The 20,841-nt window shown below is 43.2% G+C and overlaps 1 protein-coding gene across 3 annotated transcripts in view; it reads left to right on the top strand.

Moving 5' to 3' along the window:
- The first annotated feature begins 231 nt into the window (after positions 1-231).
- Positions 232-20,841, top strand: part of DDI2 (DNA damage inducible 1 homolog 2) — a 33,034-nt gene continuing 12,424 nt past the window's right edge. For all 3 annotated transcript variants that reach the window (XM_067566264.1, XM_067566266.1, XM_067566265.1), the window contains exons 1-8: positions 232-427; positions 9,491-9,620; positions 10,919-11,164; positions 12,252-12,378; positions 15,234-15,361; positions 16,015-16,143; positions 16,989-17,092; positions 17,719-17,908. In XM_067566264.1, the coding sequence (XP_067422365.1) occupies positions 251-427; positions 9,491-9,620; positions 10,919-11,164; positions 12,252-12,378; positions 15,234-15,361; positions 16,015-16,143; positions 16,989-17,092; positions 17,719-17,908 (1,231 nt within the window). In that variant the 5' untranslated portion in view covers positions 232-250. The remainder of the gene's footprint in view (positions 428-9,490; positions 9,621-10,918; positions 11,165-12,251; positions 12,379-15,233; positions 15,362-16,014; positions 16,144-16,988; positions 17,093-17,718; positions 17,909-20,841) is intronic.

Here is a 20,841-nt window from a genome sequence, read left to right as displayed (position 1 = left end):
AAGCGGGGCCGGGCCCCAGTGCCCGGGGGGCCGCCCAGCGACAGGCGCGGCTGAGGGAGGCTCCGGCGCGGGGTTGGCGGCTCCCGCCCAACGGCCACCAAGCGGCTGGACTGACCCCTCCCCCCCTTCCCTCCACTTCCGGCAGCGGCGGGCGGCGCGCGACAGCGTTTACGACAGCGGGCTCGGGCCGGGCGGGGCGCTTGGCGGCACAGAGCGGGGCGGGCTGACGGACGGACGGACTGACGGGCGGATGGAGCCCGAGTCGGAGTCGAGCCGTCCTGGCCCGGCCATGCTGCTCACCGTCTTCTGCCTGCGCCGGGACCGCTCCGAGCTGACCTTCTCGCTGCAGGTGGACGCCGACTTCGAGCTGCAGAACTTCCGGGCGCTCTGCGAGCTGGAGTCCGGCATCCCCGCGGCCGAGAGCCAGGTCAGGCGCCGGGCCGAGCCCCCTCCCCCAGCCCCAGCCCGGGGACACCCCCGCACCCCTCCCTGCCCGGGGGGGCATTGCAGAACCCCCCCCCGCACCACACATGGGGGGGGAAGTGCCTGGGCCCGTCTCCTCCCCCCGCCTCGCGGGCCGGGGGGGGGCGGGGGGAGCAAGGCCCCCGGGCTCTGCCCGCCCCCTCCGTGCCACCCCTGCCAGGGCCGGATGAGGGGCCGGGGAAGCCCGGCCCGGCCCGGCCCGGCCCCGGGGCGGGGACTCTCCCTCCATGTGTGCTGTGACCCAGAGGTGTGGGGTGACGGAGCCCAGAGAGCAGGTCTCTGCCCCGCTCCGGTCTTGGGGGGACCTGGGACGGCTCCTTGGCAGAGGGACAGCCACGCCTCGTTAACCCTCCATTCCCACCGCCAGTAGTGGGGGCGGGGAGACCGTGGTTTTCATCCCCTCTCTTTTAGGACTGTCATGGGGTCTTGTCTAGAGAGTGCCCCCCTTCCACTCTGGCGGCCAAAAGGCAGGGGACCCCATCTCCCCGCCACATCTGTGGGATCCCTCTGACTATCTTCAGGACACATCTCCCCATCAGTGAAGCCAGAGTCTGTTTCCTCACCATCCCAGACCCATTTCTAACCTGAAAACCGAGTGAGACTCTCCCCATCTAGTTTCCAAGAACCAGCTGAGTCCCTGAGGAGAAGGGAGAACAGGGACTTCTCTGCGCTTTAAGCCTGTTGAGGATTGTGTGAGCTTTGGGGTGAGGAGGCTGGCCTCCAGCTCCCCACATAGGGAAACCTCTCTAAGTTCCTACAGGGAAGATGACTCCACTTTCAGCCCATATAAGAAATTGACTAACACCATCTCCTTCATTATGATGAGGAAATAGGATTGCATTTTAGGATGAGAATACCCTTAGATTTCCTCTAACGCTTTCAGTACATCAGGCTGAGTTGATCCTCGACCCTGCTTCAACTTGAAATACCAGTTTGGGAACGTGCGAAGTTTTCACTTCTTTCCCTTTGGGTGTGAGAGGCAGCTGATGTGAAAACTGGTGTCTAACTTCCATAGGCCAATATCTCAATCCACTTCAAATTCAGTAAGGCTTTACTGGCATGACAAGTATACAAGTGTTGCCAAAACCTAAGGAACAAAAACAGGGGCCAGGTGTCTGTCAGAGGGACGTACAACCCACCCAGGCTAGGATTACACACATTTTGGAGTTTGATTTCCTATGTTTGTTTGTCTTTTCTGTCCAGTCTGATATCATGGCAGGTTTTTATGTAGTGCAGTGCCAGCTCTATCGTCTTTCTTCTCATAACACCAAATCAGAGGTTTGTCATACCTGTCAAAGCACATGGAGCATTTTGTGATCATTGCCTTTGCTTTTTTGGTCTTTTTCCAAAAAATACACTCATCTAGTATTTTTAACAGCCCAAAACTTTAATTTAAATGTTAAGTGAATATTAGTGCTTGTGAAAGGTGTTAGATTGACAGACCTGGAGGTTGATGTCAGTTTTTCTGTAAAACAGGATCAGTATGGGCAGCAGCAGTATAATAAGCTTCTCCCCCACAGTGCCCAAGTACACTGACTCATCCCAGCCCTGGGTAAGCCTTCCACACCCATTCCTTGTGATTGGGTTGAGATGTACAGTTCAGATGCCACTTCGTAGAGACTGTAAGGAGGTTGATTTTGATGGATAGTTTTGTGTTATAGGCACCTGTCCAGTGAGATCTAGACTAGGGACTCCAGTTCATTTCCTGAAGGCCACCAAACAGTCACCAGATATATTTAGTGACTAGGGCTGGTTGGTTGCAGGTTTTTTTTAGGGTAAAGTTTTAGGATGTTCATTGTGTAAAGACCTCAAAATAGTTTTAAAATAAATCAAATATTCATGTCCTTTTGTTTCCCAAATAATCAGGCCTGTGTGTGCATGCTAGTGGGTAGATTTGAATGATGTAGTGCCACTATCAAGCCACCGCTGTAAACTCAACTTGCCTTTCCAGATAGTCTCTTAGTTTTGGAGGTGGGAGAAGTCTTGCTATTTCTGGTGGAATTAAAACTTCTCACCAAAAGCTACTAGGTCTGAGCCTTCATGCTGTCTTCTTGTTTCTGAGCTATTGTTCTATATTAATTTCCTGTACAACCCAAAGTTTAACTTGGTTGCTCTCAAAATTTTAGTAAAATTGGTTCAACAGTTTAAGACATGCAAAAATCCCAGGCGATCAAGTCATAAGCTCTTCAGAACCTGAACCGTAAACAGACTGTGCAGTGCAGTAGGATCCTGATTAGGGCATCTGGGTACTACAGAAATGTGAATAATAATAAAGGACATCTAAAAAACTAACATGGAAATATTGTGCGCAGTAGCTCCCATGCCCACAATACAGGTTTAATGATGACTTTTGATCACTTCTGAGTTGGGTGAGTTGATGCCAATTACTTAGTGCTGGAAAGCTCCATATCTTATATACTTCCCCAGACATGCTGCACACCATCCTATTTGAAAGCATGAAGTGCCCCATAACTGCTAAGTATTGTTTTATATTTAACTAAAAGCCAGTGCAAGTGATTGCAAAATCAGATCACTGATCTAACCATCACAGTCCAAAATTAGAAAATCCAAGGCCTGTGGCATTCCCTTAGGGAAAACCCTGAATTTTCCTCGTTGGGGAGCGAGGGGCCACTGGATCTTAAAGATTCCCATTCCTTTTATGCTGCTGCCAACTCATATTTATACAGAGCACAAATATCAATAACAGATGCATGTTCTTAGACTTGTCTTGGTACAGTAAAATAAGTGTCCTAGGCCACTCCTGTTCCATGTCCTTCCAGCTTGCCTGTAAGGGAAGATGACTCCAGGAGCACTAACTAGCAGTTAACACTGAAAGCTGTGATTACAAAAACATGAATATCCCCTGTTCTTCCTATTGCCAATGACCTGCATAACCTCTCTGCATGTGAGAATGTACAAATGCCTGCAGCTGGGGGCTTTAATCTCTGAAGTACTGCCTGAAGTGTAAACACCTCTTGTTTTTCAGATACATCCCTCCAGCTACTTGCATCATGGTAACATGACAACACTGATTTATCTATTTTAAGATGATGGGTGGTCCTGCACTCCTTGCTTGTGCTGCTCCCTCTTTGGGACTTTTTCCCTCTGAGCCACTGCCTCTCAGCAAATAATTTTAAAGTTTTATGTAAGCTTATCTACAGTTATTTGCTTTAAATAACCTGCCATTGATTCCACACATTATCAGCAGTACTTCTGCTTCTCTCCTTGCTTCTTTCTATTCACCTGTCCCTTGCTAATTCCTGCCTCCTTTCTTTCTATCCTTTATTGTCCATCATTTTCCCTCTCTGCCCAGGTATTTGCTGGGCCCATATCGTCATTTCTAGTCAGCCCCTCTTTCTATAGAGCATTTTATGATCTTCCATAGGAAGAAACTATATAAATACAAAATAACAAGAGTTCTGTGGACCTTAAAGACTAATACATTTATTTGCGCATAAGCTTTTGTGGGCAGAGACCCACTTTGTCAGATGCATAAAACATATAAATACGATGAAATATACATGAAATATATAAATACAATTTGTATTTTACTTATTGGAAGATCAGCTTGTCTATGTACTCAAGGAAGGACTGTGCTTGCTTAAACTGCATCTGACATATAGCTTTTTGTCTCAGTGGCTTGTCCTTGCATTATTTTTATCATAGCCCTCTTTTTACAATGATCAGAGGCATGTCACTTTAAAAGCAAAATTTTTAGGCTCCTGCTCTGAGAAAGGTACAATTCACAGTAGACATTACACAGCAGGGAATTAACCAAAGCCAAGGTTATGAGGAGAAACCTATGTTCTTATTACATGTGTGTGTTTATTGAGCTCTGAAATTAATTCCTTTTACTACCATTTGGTGAGAAATGAGGGCTGAAAGTCTTGACTAAAAAGGATGCACTTTGAGGAAAGGTTTAATGGAGATGGTTGAAGCTGTGTGGCACAAAGTCAGAGAAGATGTTCCCAGCCAAAGAGGTGGCACAAAGACTCTTGTGAGGAAAGGAAACAAAGGGAACATGGAGGCGAGTGGAGCGGGCAGAGTGAAGGGTACATGGAGGATTGTAGAGGGCAAGAGAGGTGAGGGTATAGTGAGATTTTTGTCTGCCATTCAGCTTTTGATTGCCCAAGTTTGTGACTTTTTTTTGTATAGCTAACAGATTGCACCACCTCTCCTAAAAAGGGATTTGGAAAGGGAGGGGAATCTGAACAAAATGCTGCTGGAACTCGATTTGGGTTCTTCCAGAATCATACATATTTTATCCACTTTCCTTCTTCAGCCCCTACGCCACCCCATTAACTGACCTCCTCTTGGGTTGCACATTGTCATAACGCTTCAGCCAAGCAGGGCGGCACCCATCAGAGTGCCAGTCATGAGTTGCTTCATGTGGGTGGCCCCAGGAGCTTCGGACTCTGATTCTCTCAGTGCAGTGTTGCTGAGATAGCTGCACCAACCTCTAGTTTTTTTACACAGCTGATACTATTCTCAGTATTTATAAACCATGCTACTTTTCTGGCTAATCCCTTTTCTTGGTTGCAATCACTTGGGGACAAAAACTGGTTGGTGTGCTGTTGAAAATTAGAATAAGATTTGCCTCGTTCCAGATGTTGATTGATTGATTGTGCTGCCTGGGGATCTCTAATAGGAAGTGTCACTGACCTCCCTTTGTAAGGCACTTTGAGATCTATGGATGAAAAGTGCTATTCAAGAGCTAGGTATTATTGTTATGTACCAGTTTTAGACCACAACTTGACTGTATCAGGCAGTGCCTATGGGTTGTATGTGATTTTAACCTGCTATGAAGCCTGGGCAGTTCCAAACCCCTAGACCTGTGCAGGATTTGTGGCAGGCTAAAGGTATGCATAGCTGAATGGAGAGTGGGCAGTACTGGTACATGTGGATCCAGCACAGAATTTCATCAGTATAGTGGGGTGAGAGAGCATACAATGCCTTTCAGCGTCATTAACTGATGACTGCTATTGTGGATGAGAAAATCAGATGTACAGATGCTAGAATAGGGTGGTTCTTTCTAACATGAGACCTTAGCAGCATGAATCAATAGCTTACGAAAGTCTTAGTTTTGTTTAGTAGGGTTTGTAATATCTGCACTGCTTTTTTTCTTCCTTTTAAAGGAAGGGCATTCCTGCTGTGTTGTCATTCAAGCTGCAGAAAGCTAGCTGCCTTCCTGGTCAGGTGTTTTTTGCAAAATTAGAACACTTCATAATGCTGGGGGATCTTGGGCACTGTCCGGCTTCAGAGAAGTTAGTGACTTTAGAACTGGACTGTTTTACCAGCATTTTGCTTTTGTAAAGTTTCATACCACACAGAAGTAACTAAGTCAAATTAGCTTATGTTGACTGTAAAACAGGATGGTTAAGAGTGTGTTAAGTTGCTGTGCTGATGGATATGGAGTAAGTGCTGTGTGTTTAATTCATGCTTTGAGCTGGTAAGGTGGAAAGTTTAAAAATCCAATCCAAGCAAGAAGACAGGCTAAATCTCTCTTAAACTGATTAAGTTGTATCTCCAAGAATATCCATATGGAGAAACTGTCATTTAAGATTTACAGCTGCAGGTCAGGTTTATTTCTAGCTTGTTCTTTTTCCTGTCAGTGGCATGACTGCCAAACTGGGTGTGGTGCATTTAGTTATGTGAGATGCTGCTTTGAAAATTATCTCATTACAAACAAAGCTTCATAATGCCAGTAAGGGTCTGTTACAATGTTTCTTCTCTGCTGATTTAGAAGAAAACGATTTGCACACGTGTCCTGCATCAAAATAGCTTACAAAGTAGAAATGTCCTACATGCCTAGTGTAGTGTAACATTGATGTTGTCAATAATGCGTTCAGAGGGTGGGGATAAATCACACGTTCGTTTCTAATCCAGCCAGGTTGTATTGATTTAAATCAGCAATTTAAATAAAGGTTTAAATCACCAAGTGGAAAGCCTCCATTTAAATAGTTGATTTTAATTAACTCTTCCATTTGAACTTCCTTTCTTTTCTAAAGAAAGGTGCATTTTCATTGGTTGATATAACCATTAAAACATGCTGATTACAACTAAATAGAGCCTTTACACTGGAGTTAGTGCATTTTTTTCTACCTAGGAGAGTACAACAGTATAACTATATACATTTATTTAAGCAGTTAGAACTTATTATTTTATATTCTTATTAATTAATTAATTGTACATTTTTAGTGTGTTAGAAAATGGTGACTGATGTATTGCTTATTTACTAGATAATTAACTTTTTGCTCATGATCTGTGTCAAGCTGCATTAAGATAACTGGAATTTACTTAAACATATTTTATATGCTGTTTTATGTGTGTATTAAACAAAACAAGCCCTTAATACAGTATATGACCTATTGTTCCATATTTATAAAGTTTGACTTCAAAAGTTGAATGTTTTTGCTCTGATTCTTTCTTTATATAGCAAAGCAGCCTTTAACTCAGTTTTTGATAGAGGCTCATAGATTCAGCATATTTTTAAAATTTTTTTAAAAGATTATAATAAATTTAGGACTTAATATTTTGTATTAAATTCAGATTTCATTTTAAACAAGTTTATTTTTTAAAAGAAAAACTTTTCATAGTTTAAATAACAAAATAAAAAAATCCCATTTGAATTTTAAAAAGATCAATTTTATCCACACTGAATCCAGGCGTCAACCTCCAGCATAATTCAAATACAATTTTGTTCTAACTGCTTTGGAAACATGCATATGTTTTGACAGCACCTACTTCATGTTTTGGACAATCCTATTTCAGATCCAGCTCCATCTTTTTTATCTTCCTGAGCCTGAAATATTCTGAGAATGCAAATGCCAGTTTTTAGAAATAACACTATTCAAATTCTGGTATTTTAGAAGAAAATGATTTAAGGTAAGCTTGCAAGACTGCAGGATAAACCGGAACATAGTACCGGAGAAGCTTTTATACTGGCAGTGGTTAATTCTAACCCCTCCTGATTTGCACAGCAGCCATGATGGCCTCTCCCATTGTTCAGCAAAGCTTTAGCAGTGAACCAGCAGGTCCTGTATTCTTCTTTGACTGGCCTCTGTACATGGCCACTTGTGGAATCAAGATGGCTGTGCCGTGAGCGTGGTAATTTGGGCCACTCATTCCTTCCTCCCATCCCTGAGTCTTCCAAGAGTGTAAAAGTGGCCCCAGTCACCATGCATATCCTTCTTAAGAACAAGAATGTGTGCTATAAACTGGGGATTTTGGAAATGACAGAGGAGGAGAAAGACCTGTGTGTATTGGTCAACCACAGGATGACTGTGAGCTGCCAATGTGATGCAACCATGAAAAAGGCTAATGCAATTCTAGGATGCATCAGGGGAGGTATTTCCAGTAGAGATAAGGAAGTGTTATTACCATTGTACAAGGCATTGGAGAGAGCTCACTTGGAATACTGCATCCAAATCTGATCTCCCATGTTTGAGAGATGAATTCAAACCAGAACACATGTAGAGAAGGGTTGCTAGGATGATCAGAGAAATGGAGACCTTACGTTACAAGAGGAGCCTGAGAGTGTGGCTTGCTTAGCCTAACAAAACGAAGGTTGAGAGGAGATATGATTGCTCTCAATAAAATATATCAGAGGGATACACACCAGGGAGGGAGAGGAGTTATTTAAGTTAAGGACCTATGCTGGCACAACAGCAAATGGACATCAATTGGCCATCAACAATTTTAGTCTTGAAAATAGATGAAGTTTTCTAAACATCAGAGGAATGAGGTTCTGCAAAACTATTCCAAAGGGAGTAGTTAGTGCAATCTCACTCGTTGCAAGACTGAGTTGGATAAGTTAATAGAGGGGACATTCTGATGGGGTTGCATACAGTGGCATATCGCCCATCCATGATTGCTATTAGCAAATATCTCCAACAGTCGAGATGGGACACTAGATAGGGAGGCCTCTGAGTTACTACAGAGAATTCTTTCCCTAGTGTCTGGCTGGTGGGCGTCACCCGTATGCTTAGGGTCTAACTAATAGTCAGATTTGGGGTCAGGAAGGAACTTTTCCCCCAGGTCAGATTGGCAGTGATTTTAGGGTTTGTTTGTTTTTTTTTGCCTTTCTCTGCAGTGTATATGAGACAGTCACTTGCTGGTATTATCTGGGTACATCTTACTTAATCACTTCCCTGCTATTGCGGGGGCCTAAGGCACTGGTGCCTCTTAATCCTTCTTATTCTCTGCCTGTGGCACATAATAGTCTAGTTTTCAGGGGCTGTTATACTTTGGTCTAATCTGGGTTGTTGGATTTAGTGTGCGGTTGTTGGTGATGGCCTGTGATATACAGGAGGTCAGGCTAGATGATCTGTTGGTCCTGTCTGACTTTAGGTTCTGCGTCCAGAATTTGTTGAGCCCTGACATGAGTTAATGGCAATGTAAGTTTCTGTACAGCTGGTTGTTATAGAAAGTCATAGCTACATATTGAAGGCTGAAACTAGAATTCCACCGATGACCTCGTTTCCTGCTATGCTGTCCAGTATTCAACACTTCTGCCTGGAAATTTGTAAAGTTAAATGCTTTATTGCTCCTGTGATTTTTATGATGGGATTTCACAATTTAGGAAGCCGGCAGGCAATAGAGTCTTGTCTGAGGGCAATTCCAGGTTTATATAGGAATATCTAGAAGTCTGGGCCTTAGCCAAAGTTGCTGTAAAATCTTCCATTCTTCTTATTCCTTAACCAACCCTTCTCAGAAATGCTGTGTACTGTGAAACCATGTTGGTTTCCCATAAGAATAATTCTCTGTGGAGGACTGAGTGTTTATCTCTTGGGATCTATCTCTGCCTGGTTCACTTGATTTGCAGCAGTCTGTGCCACTGATGAGAATTGCATACTTACCAATACTTCTTTTGGATTCGTCTTGAAGTTTATAGTGAATGAGAATTAATGTTCCTAAGTAAAATCAGCATTTAGGGTCTTGCTGTCAGTCCACTTTCTGCCATGTATAAGCTAGTTTCCTGTCACATACTTTCTCTCCTTATGTACAGATTGTCTATGCAGAGAGGCCTCTAACTGACAACCACAGATCATTGGCCTCATATGGCTTGAAAGATGGAGATGTGGTGATTTTACGGCAAAAGGAGAACGTAGAGCCACGGCCTCCAGTCCAATTTCCAGGTGAGAAACTTTTCAGACTAACTGGCTGGGCTAACCACTGTTGTCTTATAGCCCCCCTCACTGTACCCAGATATCCATCGTAGATTACTTTTAAATGGTGGCTGTTTAGCCTCTTAATGCTCTGGATGTTTTATTTATTGATGTGTGTGAAACTTAACTGTTGTACCAGTTAATGCTGTCCTATCAAGGGTCTGCTAATACATTAAATTTAAAACTCCTCCTTTTTCAGAGTTAATAATTTGAGGCATAAAGTTGGTGCATTAGTAAATAAATACATTGAAATATTATTTTATACATGTTTAACGCATTTCATCCAAGTGCTTGACAAACATTAAATAATTTCACAATAGCTGCCCCCATCAGGCAAAACAGTTCTTGCTTTGGGGTGTGTTTTTTCTTTGCTTTGGTTACGTAAAGAGTTTACTTCTTGTCATGGTTTTAGTCCATGGGAAGGTGTGATTTACTTTGCTGTTTTGGGGTGGGAGAAAAGTGACCAAAATAATGTGTTCAGAAAAGCAGCTTCTGTGACTGCATATGGATTTTCGTAAGGCCTATTCCTCTCGCATTCAGTATAATGATGCAATAATGTGCAGTCTGCGCTGCTCCTGTACATTAGAAGGCTGTTGCAGTGTGTGCTCTGAATACGTATTGTGACTAATACACAGGGAAGCTGCATCTTAGCAGACCCAATTATGTGAGGCAATATATATTGAAAAGGTTCCTTGAGCCCCATAATAGGGAGTTGGAGTCCTACTTCTCCAGCCCTTCTCCCTTATAATTCTTAGTGCTAAGAGTTGCCATTATAATTGTATCCCTTACAAAGGAAATGTTGGCCACAGATTATAGCAGGCGAGTGACTGTTAAGATCCAAACTCTGCCTCAGCAAGAAGGTTGGTGGCTGCTGTGCAGTGTGTCAGCAATATTTGTCTTACTACAGTAGCTTCTCTCATCTGAGGAATTCAGACGTGCTTTATGGACACTCTTAAGCCTTACAACCTCCTTGTGAGGCAGGTTGGTGGTATGCATATCTTAAATTTGAAAAATGGAATCTGGAGGGGTTAAGTGAATTTCACAGGAAAACGAGCCACATATATGAATAGATCAGTTACGTAAATATGTAATAGTATTCCTAACCCACTAACCTGGATACGTTGGTGACACAATGGAACTCAGACATGAATTGCTACTTAAACTAAATGTTAGTGTAGCTTGTTCAGTCATTCCACAGCCTTACACTGCATTGTTCACAGCAGCTGAGAATGTGGAATGGTCAAACTGTTAACCCATTTTTCCTTAAGGTCTCCCCAGGATAGACTTCAGCAGCATTACGGTGCCTGGGACGTCAGCCCAGCTGCAGCAGCAGCAGCAGCAGCAGCAACCAGCACCGCATCCTCTTCCATCAACTCCAGACACACCTTCACCCCCTCAAGGCATGGACAATCCAGCATTATTACGGGACATGTTGCTTGCCAATCCCCATGAGCTCTCCCTGCTGAAGGAACGCAATCCACCCTTGGCTGAGGCACTGCTCAGTGGAGACCTTGGTAAATTGGGATTTGGAGGCGATTGGTTCTTCATTTTTTGTATGAGGCTGTTCCATGGTGACTTCTAACTGTGCTGAATTCTAGTAAAAAGTCGGTATGGGTGTTCAGTCACTTGTGTTGCTCACAGTGGCTCCTTAGTGAATTTAATGCTGTGAAGGTGTTAGACTGACAGCATTGGAGATGGAATTCCCCTATCCCCCAGAACAGGAATAGCACTAGCTAGCAATAGTTTTGCAAGTTTCCCCCATGTGACTCTGCTGATATGCCTTGTCCCCTTTCTTGGAAGGACCACAACTGGGGGGTGAGATCAGTTTTTATGACCAGTTCAGTCCCTCACCTCTGTACTGAGACTCCTGCCAACTGTTTTCAAGGCCGGGTGTATTTGGAATCACTGCATTTCCTGAAGTGAAAGCAGTAGCTACTTTGCACACACAACTGTTTTGATTTCTGAATGCAAGTGTCGTTAGGAATGCATTTTATTGTGGACAAACCTTAAAAAATTTGGCTGAAATTTTCAACCCTTGGTGTCTAAAACTTGTGCCCCTGAATATGTGGTCTAATTTTTTTTCAAATGTGACCACTTCTTAGCTCCTTTTGAGTGTAGATTTAGACTGTAAATCTTGCCCTACATTACTTGTCTTTAAAATAAGACTGTTGTTTGAAGCCTGGGATGTCATAGAACTTTGACTTTGCTCAGAGGCAAAACTAATCTATGGCCAGTGAGTTCTGCTGCTATCTTTTTGATGGATCTTCTGGTTTGTTGGCACCATGGTCCAAAAGAGCACCACACTGGGTTTCAGAAGACCTGGATTATATCCCTGGCTGTGCCACTGACTCACTCTGACTTTGTGTGTGCAGATAAGTTTAACGTGCAGAGACACCATGACATTTAACACAGAGTTGCTGTTAAAGAATATTTTCATTGCTTTACTGCAGCAAGACCTACCTAATGATACTTTTGAGTGGTGGCCAACATCTTCAGAAGACACTGTTGTGCTGCAGGTTTAAGCGCATTTCATTTGTAATTTCCAGCAAAGGGTGTTAGCGCACCTCACTGTGGTGTTTGTATCTGTTTTCGTTACTGCAGAGAAATTTACCAGGGTATTGTTGGAGCAACAGCAGGACCGAGCCCGGCGGGAGCAGGAGAGAATCCGTCTGTTTTCAGCTGACCCTTTTGATCTTGAGGCTCAGGCAAAGATAGAAGAGGACATAAGGTAGCAAACTTAAGTCCAAGGGAGAGGTCTGGACCCCTTTGTGGGACTCTATTCCAGTTGAAAATGCATTTTTGGGGTCTAGTTGAAACCAAGGGGCGCATAGATGCAGCATTGTGTCTCATTTGTTGACTCTGTCATTTCTTTTGGTGGTGTGGTCTCACCTCCCCAGCCATCTGACTAGAGGTAGTCTTGGTGACCTCTCTCCACATGGGGACTGCAATTTCTCAAAACCCAGTCAGAGTCCTTGGTCTTTTTCAGGGACCTTTCCCAATTCTGACATGCATCTCCATGAACTAGCCAGTAGAGAGCACTGCATAAAAAGTGTGTAACCAAAGTTCCGTGGAGACCCTGCATGTAACTGCCTCAGATATATTGGATCCCCTCAAGCCTGAGCGCCGGCACTTGCAAACTTAGCCCTTAAACCATGTCTCCTGCAGGGCAATATCACATGTTGTTACCAAGCAGACTTCATCATTTTGTTGCAGTCCATCTTTTTTTTTATATTTTGAGTGTCTACACAGCAAAGAAAAACCCGTGGCAGGCCTGATTCAGGCTGCGGTGCTGTTTCACTGCTGTGTAGACTTCTGGGCTCGGACTGGAGCCCAGGCTCTGGGACTCTCACATCTACACAGCTCTGAGACAGTCCCCCAGCCCAAATTCCATGAGCCTGAGTCAGCGGGCATTGGCCAGCTGCAGGTGTCTAGTTGCTGTATACACATACCCATTGAGGCTTGGTCTGTGCTTTAAACTTACACTGGCGTAGCTATGTTGGTCAGAGGTGTGAAAAAACCACACCCCTGACTAACAGAGCTATGCCAACAAAACTCTGTGTAGATGCAGCTATTCTAATAGAAGAGTGCTTCTGTCAGCTTGGTTAACATGGTTTGGGGAGACCGTGTTTCTGCACCAGCAGAGAAACTCCTCCTGTTGGTATAAGCTGTCTCTCCACTGGGGGGGCTAAAAGTTCTGTAGCGCAGACATAACCCGAGTCTCTGGTTAGTTGCAGATTTTGAGCATAGTCGTTGTCAGAAAGTGGCCCTGTAAAAGTGGCACCATGCTGTCTTAGGTTTACTCTCCTTTGTATCTTTTATATGTAACTGCACAGTCTGTAAATCCAAACAAGGTTTCTCTCATTGCCAGTGCGACAGGCTCAGCTAACTACTGCCTGTGGGAGATGAGTTGTGATTCTTCTGTTTCTTACATCATCAATAAATTCTTGAATTAGAAAACAGCAGGCAGTTTTGCTGACGTATGAGGCTCATATTGGTTGTGCAGAGTTGGAAGTGCTAAAACATGCATTAGTAATAGGGAAAATAATCATTTATTGTATTATAATGACTTCTAAGGCATTTTACACTATGTAAGTGTTAAGTATTTTTCTGTATTTCACAGAGCAGCTCAAACGCCAGCAAAACATCCCTATGAGGTATTTAAGTTGTGTTGTTATCCCCACTTTTATAGAGAAGGGGAATCTAAGGCAGGAAGATCAAGTATTTGCCCACAGCTATACTGCCATCAATGACAGTGGGATTAGAACCTGGGAGCTGCTTGTTCTCAGTTTTGGTCTCTGATCACCTGATCCAGGCCCCTCTCTCTGTTTGATTCTGTCCCGGTGAGAAGATGGGTTGGGGAGCAGGTGCTGTGTGCAGCATAATAAATGCCACATTTTACAGAGCCACTTTTCTAACCTTTAAGCAGGGGACAACCAGGGGGAGAGAAGGAGGAAACCAGAATGCTGTTTGCTGTAATCAAACTGAAACTCGGTATCTGCCAGCCATATATACTTCTCGCTTCTGACTGACTGACTTAATCTTATGTGTTCTGAGAGCCCAAGATGTGTTGCTTTGAGATATATCAGGACTAAATAGAGCCGGGGCAGTCTAGGGGCTGTGCAGTATGTTGCTCTGCAGTAGGCCACCTTCAGTTTCCAAGCAGCCACGTCTTAGAGCACTGCATAGTCCTCTCCAGTGACCCCTTTTAGAAGGTGCATAGAGCATCACTGGCTGCCTCCAAAGAGAGTTGCATTCAGCCTGTCCGTGGCGGAGGGAGGGTTATATGGTAGGAAAAGGGCAGAAATCTTCCCTCCTACTGAAAAAAAGAAAGCCATCTCTTTAAACCTTTTATATTGGTAGAGGAGCCATTTCCGGCAGGGTGGCTGCGGAGACTATCCTGCTCCAGGTTACTGCAGGGACGGGCTGCATTTCAGTTTGGCTCACGTTATCTTATGTTCCTTTTTGTGGCTTTAAATTTGTACAGAGAATTTGCGGTGTTGTCACTGCACTCATGAGAGTTTCATGTAACCTGTTCCAAACCTGATACTTGCAAAAGGGAAGAATCTCCTGAAATGTTATGGAAAACATTTTGATACGTAACTTGTGTGGGATCTCAGTGTTGTAGTTGCTGATGAGGTCGTCACTGCATGATCTCAATGTTTCATTACAGAATGACAAAGAAATTACAAAGTCTTGCCCACAAGTTCTTTTTGTTAATTCTGTAGTGACAAGTTTTTGCGGTGAACAGAAAGTCAGTTGCAGGTCTCCAGGTGCTTAAGTGCATCTGACCACTTACTTCAGACTGCTGCATAGGTCTCTTTAAGGAGCTATGAGGAACATTCTTTCCTTCCTGCTTGCAAGCAACCTGATGCCTCTGGAGTAAGACAAGATCTTTGCTAGCATCTAAGTAGGGTGGTGTTTAACTGCTGAAGTTCTCCTTTCACAGCTGTTCGTCACTGATGGTAGTGGGAGGAGGGAAGATGACAAATCTGTTAGTAATCCTTGTAAATGGGAGGCTTTGTAAATATACCATTTCTGCTCATGGAAGGCCTGATTTCAGTTTCTGATTTTCATTTGATTCAGGCAACAAAACATTGAAGAGAACATGACGATAGCTATGGAAGAGGCCCCAGAGAGCTTTGGCCAGGTGGTAATGCTCTATATTAACTGCAAAGTCAATGGACATCCAGTGAAAGCATTTGTGGACTCAGGTGATTCCTTCCCCCTCCCTGCCTCATTTTAAATCACTCTACCCTCTTCTGCTCTCCCTGCTTCCCCATCTCCTGGCTCTTTAAGGAAAATAGTGAACCCCACAGTAGGTCAATTATAGCATTCCCTTCCCACAGTAAAGCATTGTGTTATGAGCTTAGGAAGGATCTAATTAAAATCTGAATGTACTTTCTGGCATTATTCAACCTAATTAAAAATATTTGAGGTGTGTGTTGCGGTGAAAATATGACTGGGAGTCAGAATTCCTGGTTTCTAATCTGGCCTTTGCCACCAGCCAACTGTGTAACCTTGGACAAGTTACTCCATCTGTATGCCTCAGTTTCCTTATCTATAAAACTGAGATATTTCCTTTCCTTTATAACACAACACTTTTCCTCCATAGAGCTCCAAGTGTAAGTATTCAGCTTCATCGTAACTCCATAACAATAACGATCTTCAGTTGGTGGGTGGGTGAGTGTGTGGGTGTACATACACACGTAGCCATGCTGTAATCAAATGCCTTTATGCCATAATATAATTCCCTGTCTGCTACTGAGTTTTAGATGAAAACCTCTGTACTGGCCCGGATCAAGATTTTTAAACTACCCCTTGGTTGTTTTTAAGTATTGCTAATTGCTCTTGTCTCTGGGGGTAGGTGCCCAAATGACCATTATGAGCCAAGCTTGTGCTGAAAGATGTAACATAATGAGACTGGTGGACCGGCGGTGGGCAGGAATTGCTAAGGGTGTGGGCACACAGAAAATCATTGGCCGGGTGCACCTAGGTAAGTAATGGCACAACAGGATCACTTTACCTGTCATGGCTGTGGCTTTGCTTGGCACCAGAGTGTTTGCTTTAATACTATAAGCTTTGGGAACTGCTATAGAGTGGAGTAAGAGTTTGTCAAGAACACATTAAGCTCACCCAGAGACACTATAACCAGGATTCCAGCATATTTAACATTGTTTTAATTCGATTATCCTAACACTTTAATTCTGGTAGGTCTAGGTAGAGTCCCCATACAAATACGGAGGAAACCTTGATTGCTGGTGCTGAAGGGTTAATGTAAAATAGCTTTATTCTTTGGTCTGTGGGATCAGGATGGAGATAATGGGCACTGTGAATTGTTCAGCAGAATTCCGGTGCAGCTGAGTGTTTCTCATTCCACAGTGAGGAGAGCACTTTAAGCTATCTGTATTCTTGCATAGGTTTGTCTGAAGAAAATGACGTACAAGGAAATATGATCTTTATTGTTTAAGAAATTGACTCTGGATTAAAGCACAAAAGCAAAATTCCACTCTGAGCAGGTGTATGCAGCTTCTTCAGCTATCGCTTGAGGGTTTAGTTGAGCAGATCCTTCTGCACTACAGATCCAGTCAGCTTTTAAAATAAAGGGGAAAAAGCTAATTTGCCTCTTGGGGCTAACACTCACAATAATCATCAGGGCTTGCTTAGAACTATACTTTTCCACAGCTAAGTCTATATACATTGTGCTCTGACTCCATAACTTACCTGAGAAGACTTCGTATAATTTCCCTTAGATAGAGAGAGAGATACATACAATAGAATCCTCTTCAGCACTTCTTGAGGCTTGAGGGCAGATAACATGGTGTTTTCTGTGTGCTTCAGCCCAGGTTCAGATTGAAGGGGATTTTCTGCCATGTTCTTTCTCCATCCTCGAAGAGCAGCCCATGGATATGCTTCTAGGACTGGATATGCTTAAGAGACATCAGGTAACTGAGTAAATTGGTGCTTATTTTGAAATAATCCATGGATCGATTTTAAGTGCTAAATGTAAGATGATCATTTTTATGAATTTTTTAGGATTAAAAAAACTCTGAAGAGAGATGGTGACACATTGTTTTCCCACAGATTGTGGAGGAAGCAAATATACCTTATAGGTTGTAAGTATTTTGTATCATGTCCCAGCCTAAAGGTCTTTGCTCAGAAACCTTGGTGCCTGAAAATCCTCAAAGACCTATACCTAAACAATTTACAACAAAGACTCTGGGAAGTCCTCACTTGGAGCTGTAATCATAGTAGGGCTGAAGAGCAGAAGGACCATAATTAGTCAAGAGCTGGCTAATCGGAGCAGCTGTGAGCAGCCCTTTGGCGTATTGAAGGCACTGGTTGCTGAGCTGTATCTACCCAACATATGTTTTTAGATCTACCAGGTGTTAGCATCTTCTGAATCCTTCCGCAACCAGTTAACATAACTTGTCATTGTGTTAACCCCTTGATGTTTGGAAGTGACATTTTTCTAATGCATTGTTTAACTTGCCACTAACCGATGTGTTCTGGTCCTGTCTTGTGACTGACTCTTACCAAGACATCAATCACCTGTGTTCTCTTCTCCCAGTGTTCCATTGATCTCAAAAAGAATGTACTAGTGATTGGCACCACTGGATCTCAGACAACTTTCCTTCCGGAGGGGGAGCTGCCAGAGTGTGCAAGATTGGCATATGGAGCAGGGCGGGAGGATGTGCGGCCAGAGGAGATTGCAGACCAAGAACTGGCAGAAGCTCTACAGAAATCCGCAGAGGAAGCAGGTACCATAAGGAGCCAAATCAGAGTAACAATCTACAGAGTGTTATCAGTAACATGTCAACTGTGTCGCCTATCACAGGAAAGCGCCTCACTTTTCTCAACTGTTCTAGCACATCTTACTGAATGTAATGCCGGTGATGAGCACCTTTTCCTGCAGAGCCTTCTAATGGCTGCACTCTTTCCCTTGGGAGATCTAAATAAAATCTGTCTTGGGTCTATGGGTTGCTGTGCCATTTTAACTTGGCCTTTTTGTATCTGACTAGTAGCTGTCTCCCATTCCTCCTTGCCTCCATAGTCCATTATTCTTGTTGTTTTTAATGTACAGCAAGGGGACAATTTCAGCTAAGTGATATTTTAGCTGTTTTAATGGTGGTGGGGGGAACTTGTGGCAACAGCCATAAGCCATGCTCCAATATCCATAGTCTATACAAATGCTAAAGGAACATTGTAGTGAGCAGTTATAGAATTGTCAACTGAGACGTATTTGCTCTATAACTACATAAATATATGATTTTCTAAACAGTTTTTAGAAATACCGAATACTGTTTCAATTTCTCTTTGGTGAATAGTGCTGGTATCTCAGAGCTGAAATACAATTTTTTCTAAAAATTGCATTTACTCTGCAACTCTGAAAATGTGATTTCCTATTTGTTCAAATGAGGAGTTTCATTTACTGTGTCCTAACCTACATCTTCAATGTTAAAGGTGACCTGCAAAGGGGAAAAATAATAAGCTTGTGTCCCTTCTTTCACTGCTTTACAACATAAGAGAAGCCTTAAAGGTGTGCAGATTTCACTCCTGTCTAGGCTGGAAGACCATGACGACTGAAGAACTAGCGAAATGGGGCTTGTCTACACTACAGACGCTATATAGCAGCAGAGCTGTGATGTCTCAGCTGTATCGCTGCAACACTGTAGTGCAGACACTTGCTATGGTGATGGAACACGTTACTGTCACTGTAGCTAATTCACCCTCTTGAGCGGTGGTAGCTAGGGCATGGAAGAAGAATTAGTCTTCTGTCAGCCTAGTGATATCTGTACTGAGGCTTAAATCAGCTTATAAGAACAGCCATATTGGGTCAGACCCATAGTCCACCTATCCCAGTATCCTGTCTTCCGACAGTGGCCAATGCCAGATGCTTCAAAGGGAATGAACAGACCAGGGCAATTATCAAGTGATCCATCTCCTATTATCCAGTCCCAGCATCTGGCAGTTAGAGGCCTAGTGACAACCCAGAGCATAGGGTTGCATCGCTGACCATGTTGGCTAATAGCCTTTGGTGGACCTATCCCTCATGGAATTATCTCACTTTTTTTAACCAAGTTATAGTTCTGGCCTTCACAACATTCTGTGGCAGAGTTCCACAGGTTGACTGTGCATTGTGTGAAGGAGTACTTCCTTCAGCATGTATTTAAACATGCTGCCCATTAATTTCATTGGGTGACCCCTGGTTCTTGTGTTATGTGAAGGGGTAAATAACACTTCCTTATTCACTTTCTCCACATCATTCATGATTTCATAGATCTGTCATATTCCCCCCCCTTAGTCATCTCTTTTCCAAACTGAATAGTCCCAGTCTTTTTCATGTCTCCTAACATGGAAGCTGTTCCATACCCTTAATCATTTTTGTTGCCCTTCTCTGTACCTTTTCCATTTCTAATATTTGTTTTTAAGATGGGATGACCAGAACTGCACACTGTAAACAAGGTGTGGGCATACCGTGGACTTATATAGTGGCATTATGATGTTTACCGTCTTATTAGCTATCCCTTTCCTAATGGTTCCTAACATGCTATTAGCTTTTTTGACTGCCACTGCATATTGAGCAGAGATTTTCAGAGAACTATCTGCAGTGACTCCAAGATCTTTCTTGAGTGGCAACATCTAATTTAGACCTCATAAACTACATTTGGGGAGGGGTGGAGAGCGAGTTTTTTTTCACACCCCTGAATGATATAGCTAGGTTGACATAAGTTTTAGGTGTAGATCAGGCCATGGTGATGGCATAAAAGCAGAGGGCTGAGTAGCTAGCCAGGCTGTTTGAAACATTTTGTGGTTGTGATTTGTTAGCGCCTCTTTGACTTCAGTCAGATACGTTTTAAGTGATTCAACATCCTTGCTCCCTTCAATTAAAGTGTTGTTAGCTCAAAATATGTATCTCTTGGACCTCCCAGTGGTCTGTGATTAAAATCAAGGAAGGCCAAATTTTGCATTACTGATACTTTAAAGGCATTAAAGGGGGGGGAAAAAAAAAACAGGGAAAAATCTTTGTCCTTTATCCATGATAGAGACTGAAAAATGGATTTATGCTTTTTATTTTTAAAAAAAAAACAAACACCTTTTGCAGGTCACCCTTAAAGTAGTAGTTTATTTGATTTTAATTAGTCTCTTACCTGAAGAGACACTTTCATTTTTAGAGATTTGCTCTTTGAGTGGAGATGCAATGACAGGAATTGTTTTTATACGGAGTTTGTTTTCTTTTAACAAAACCCTCCACTCTTCCTCTAACTACAGTCATGGTCTAAAGAGTAATTAATGGCTTATTTGCAAAAGTCGGTCTCTTGTATGAAGGGGCAGCGCAGGGCTGTGTTCATCTGCCCTGTGGATCACTTTCTTCACCCTTTAAGGAGAATCTACTTTAAAAATCTTGCGTCCAAGAAATATCTTTACTGTAAGGCCTATATCTTGACTTGTGAGGTACATCAACACAGGAAACAGTTTACTGCATCCTTGAATGTTTAAGTCACATCTAAGTTTTTATGTCTCTAATGCCTGGTCTACACTTAAAAATTAGTGAGCATAGCTACTGCATTCCAGAGTGTGAAAAATTCACACCCCTGAGCACTGTAGCTATCCTGACCTACCCCCAGTGTAGGCACTGCTGGGTCGACAGAAGCATTCTTCTGTTTACCTAGCGACTGCCACTTGGGGAGGT

This window comes from Emydura macquarii, unplaced genomic scaffold (assembly GCF_026122565.2).
Source record: "Emydura macquarii macquarii isolate MOO-44397 ecotype Brisbane River unplaced genomic scaffold, CSIRO-AGI_Emac_v2 contig_2768, whole genome shotgun sequence".
Classification (NCBI taxonomy): domain Eukaryota; kingdom Metazoa; phylum Chordata; order Testudines; family Chelidae; genus Emydura; species Emydura macquarii.
The sequence above is the reverse complement of the archived record's forward strand: the minus strand, read 5'-3'. Positions and strand labels throughout refer to the sequence as shown.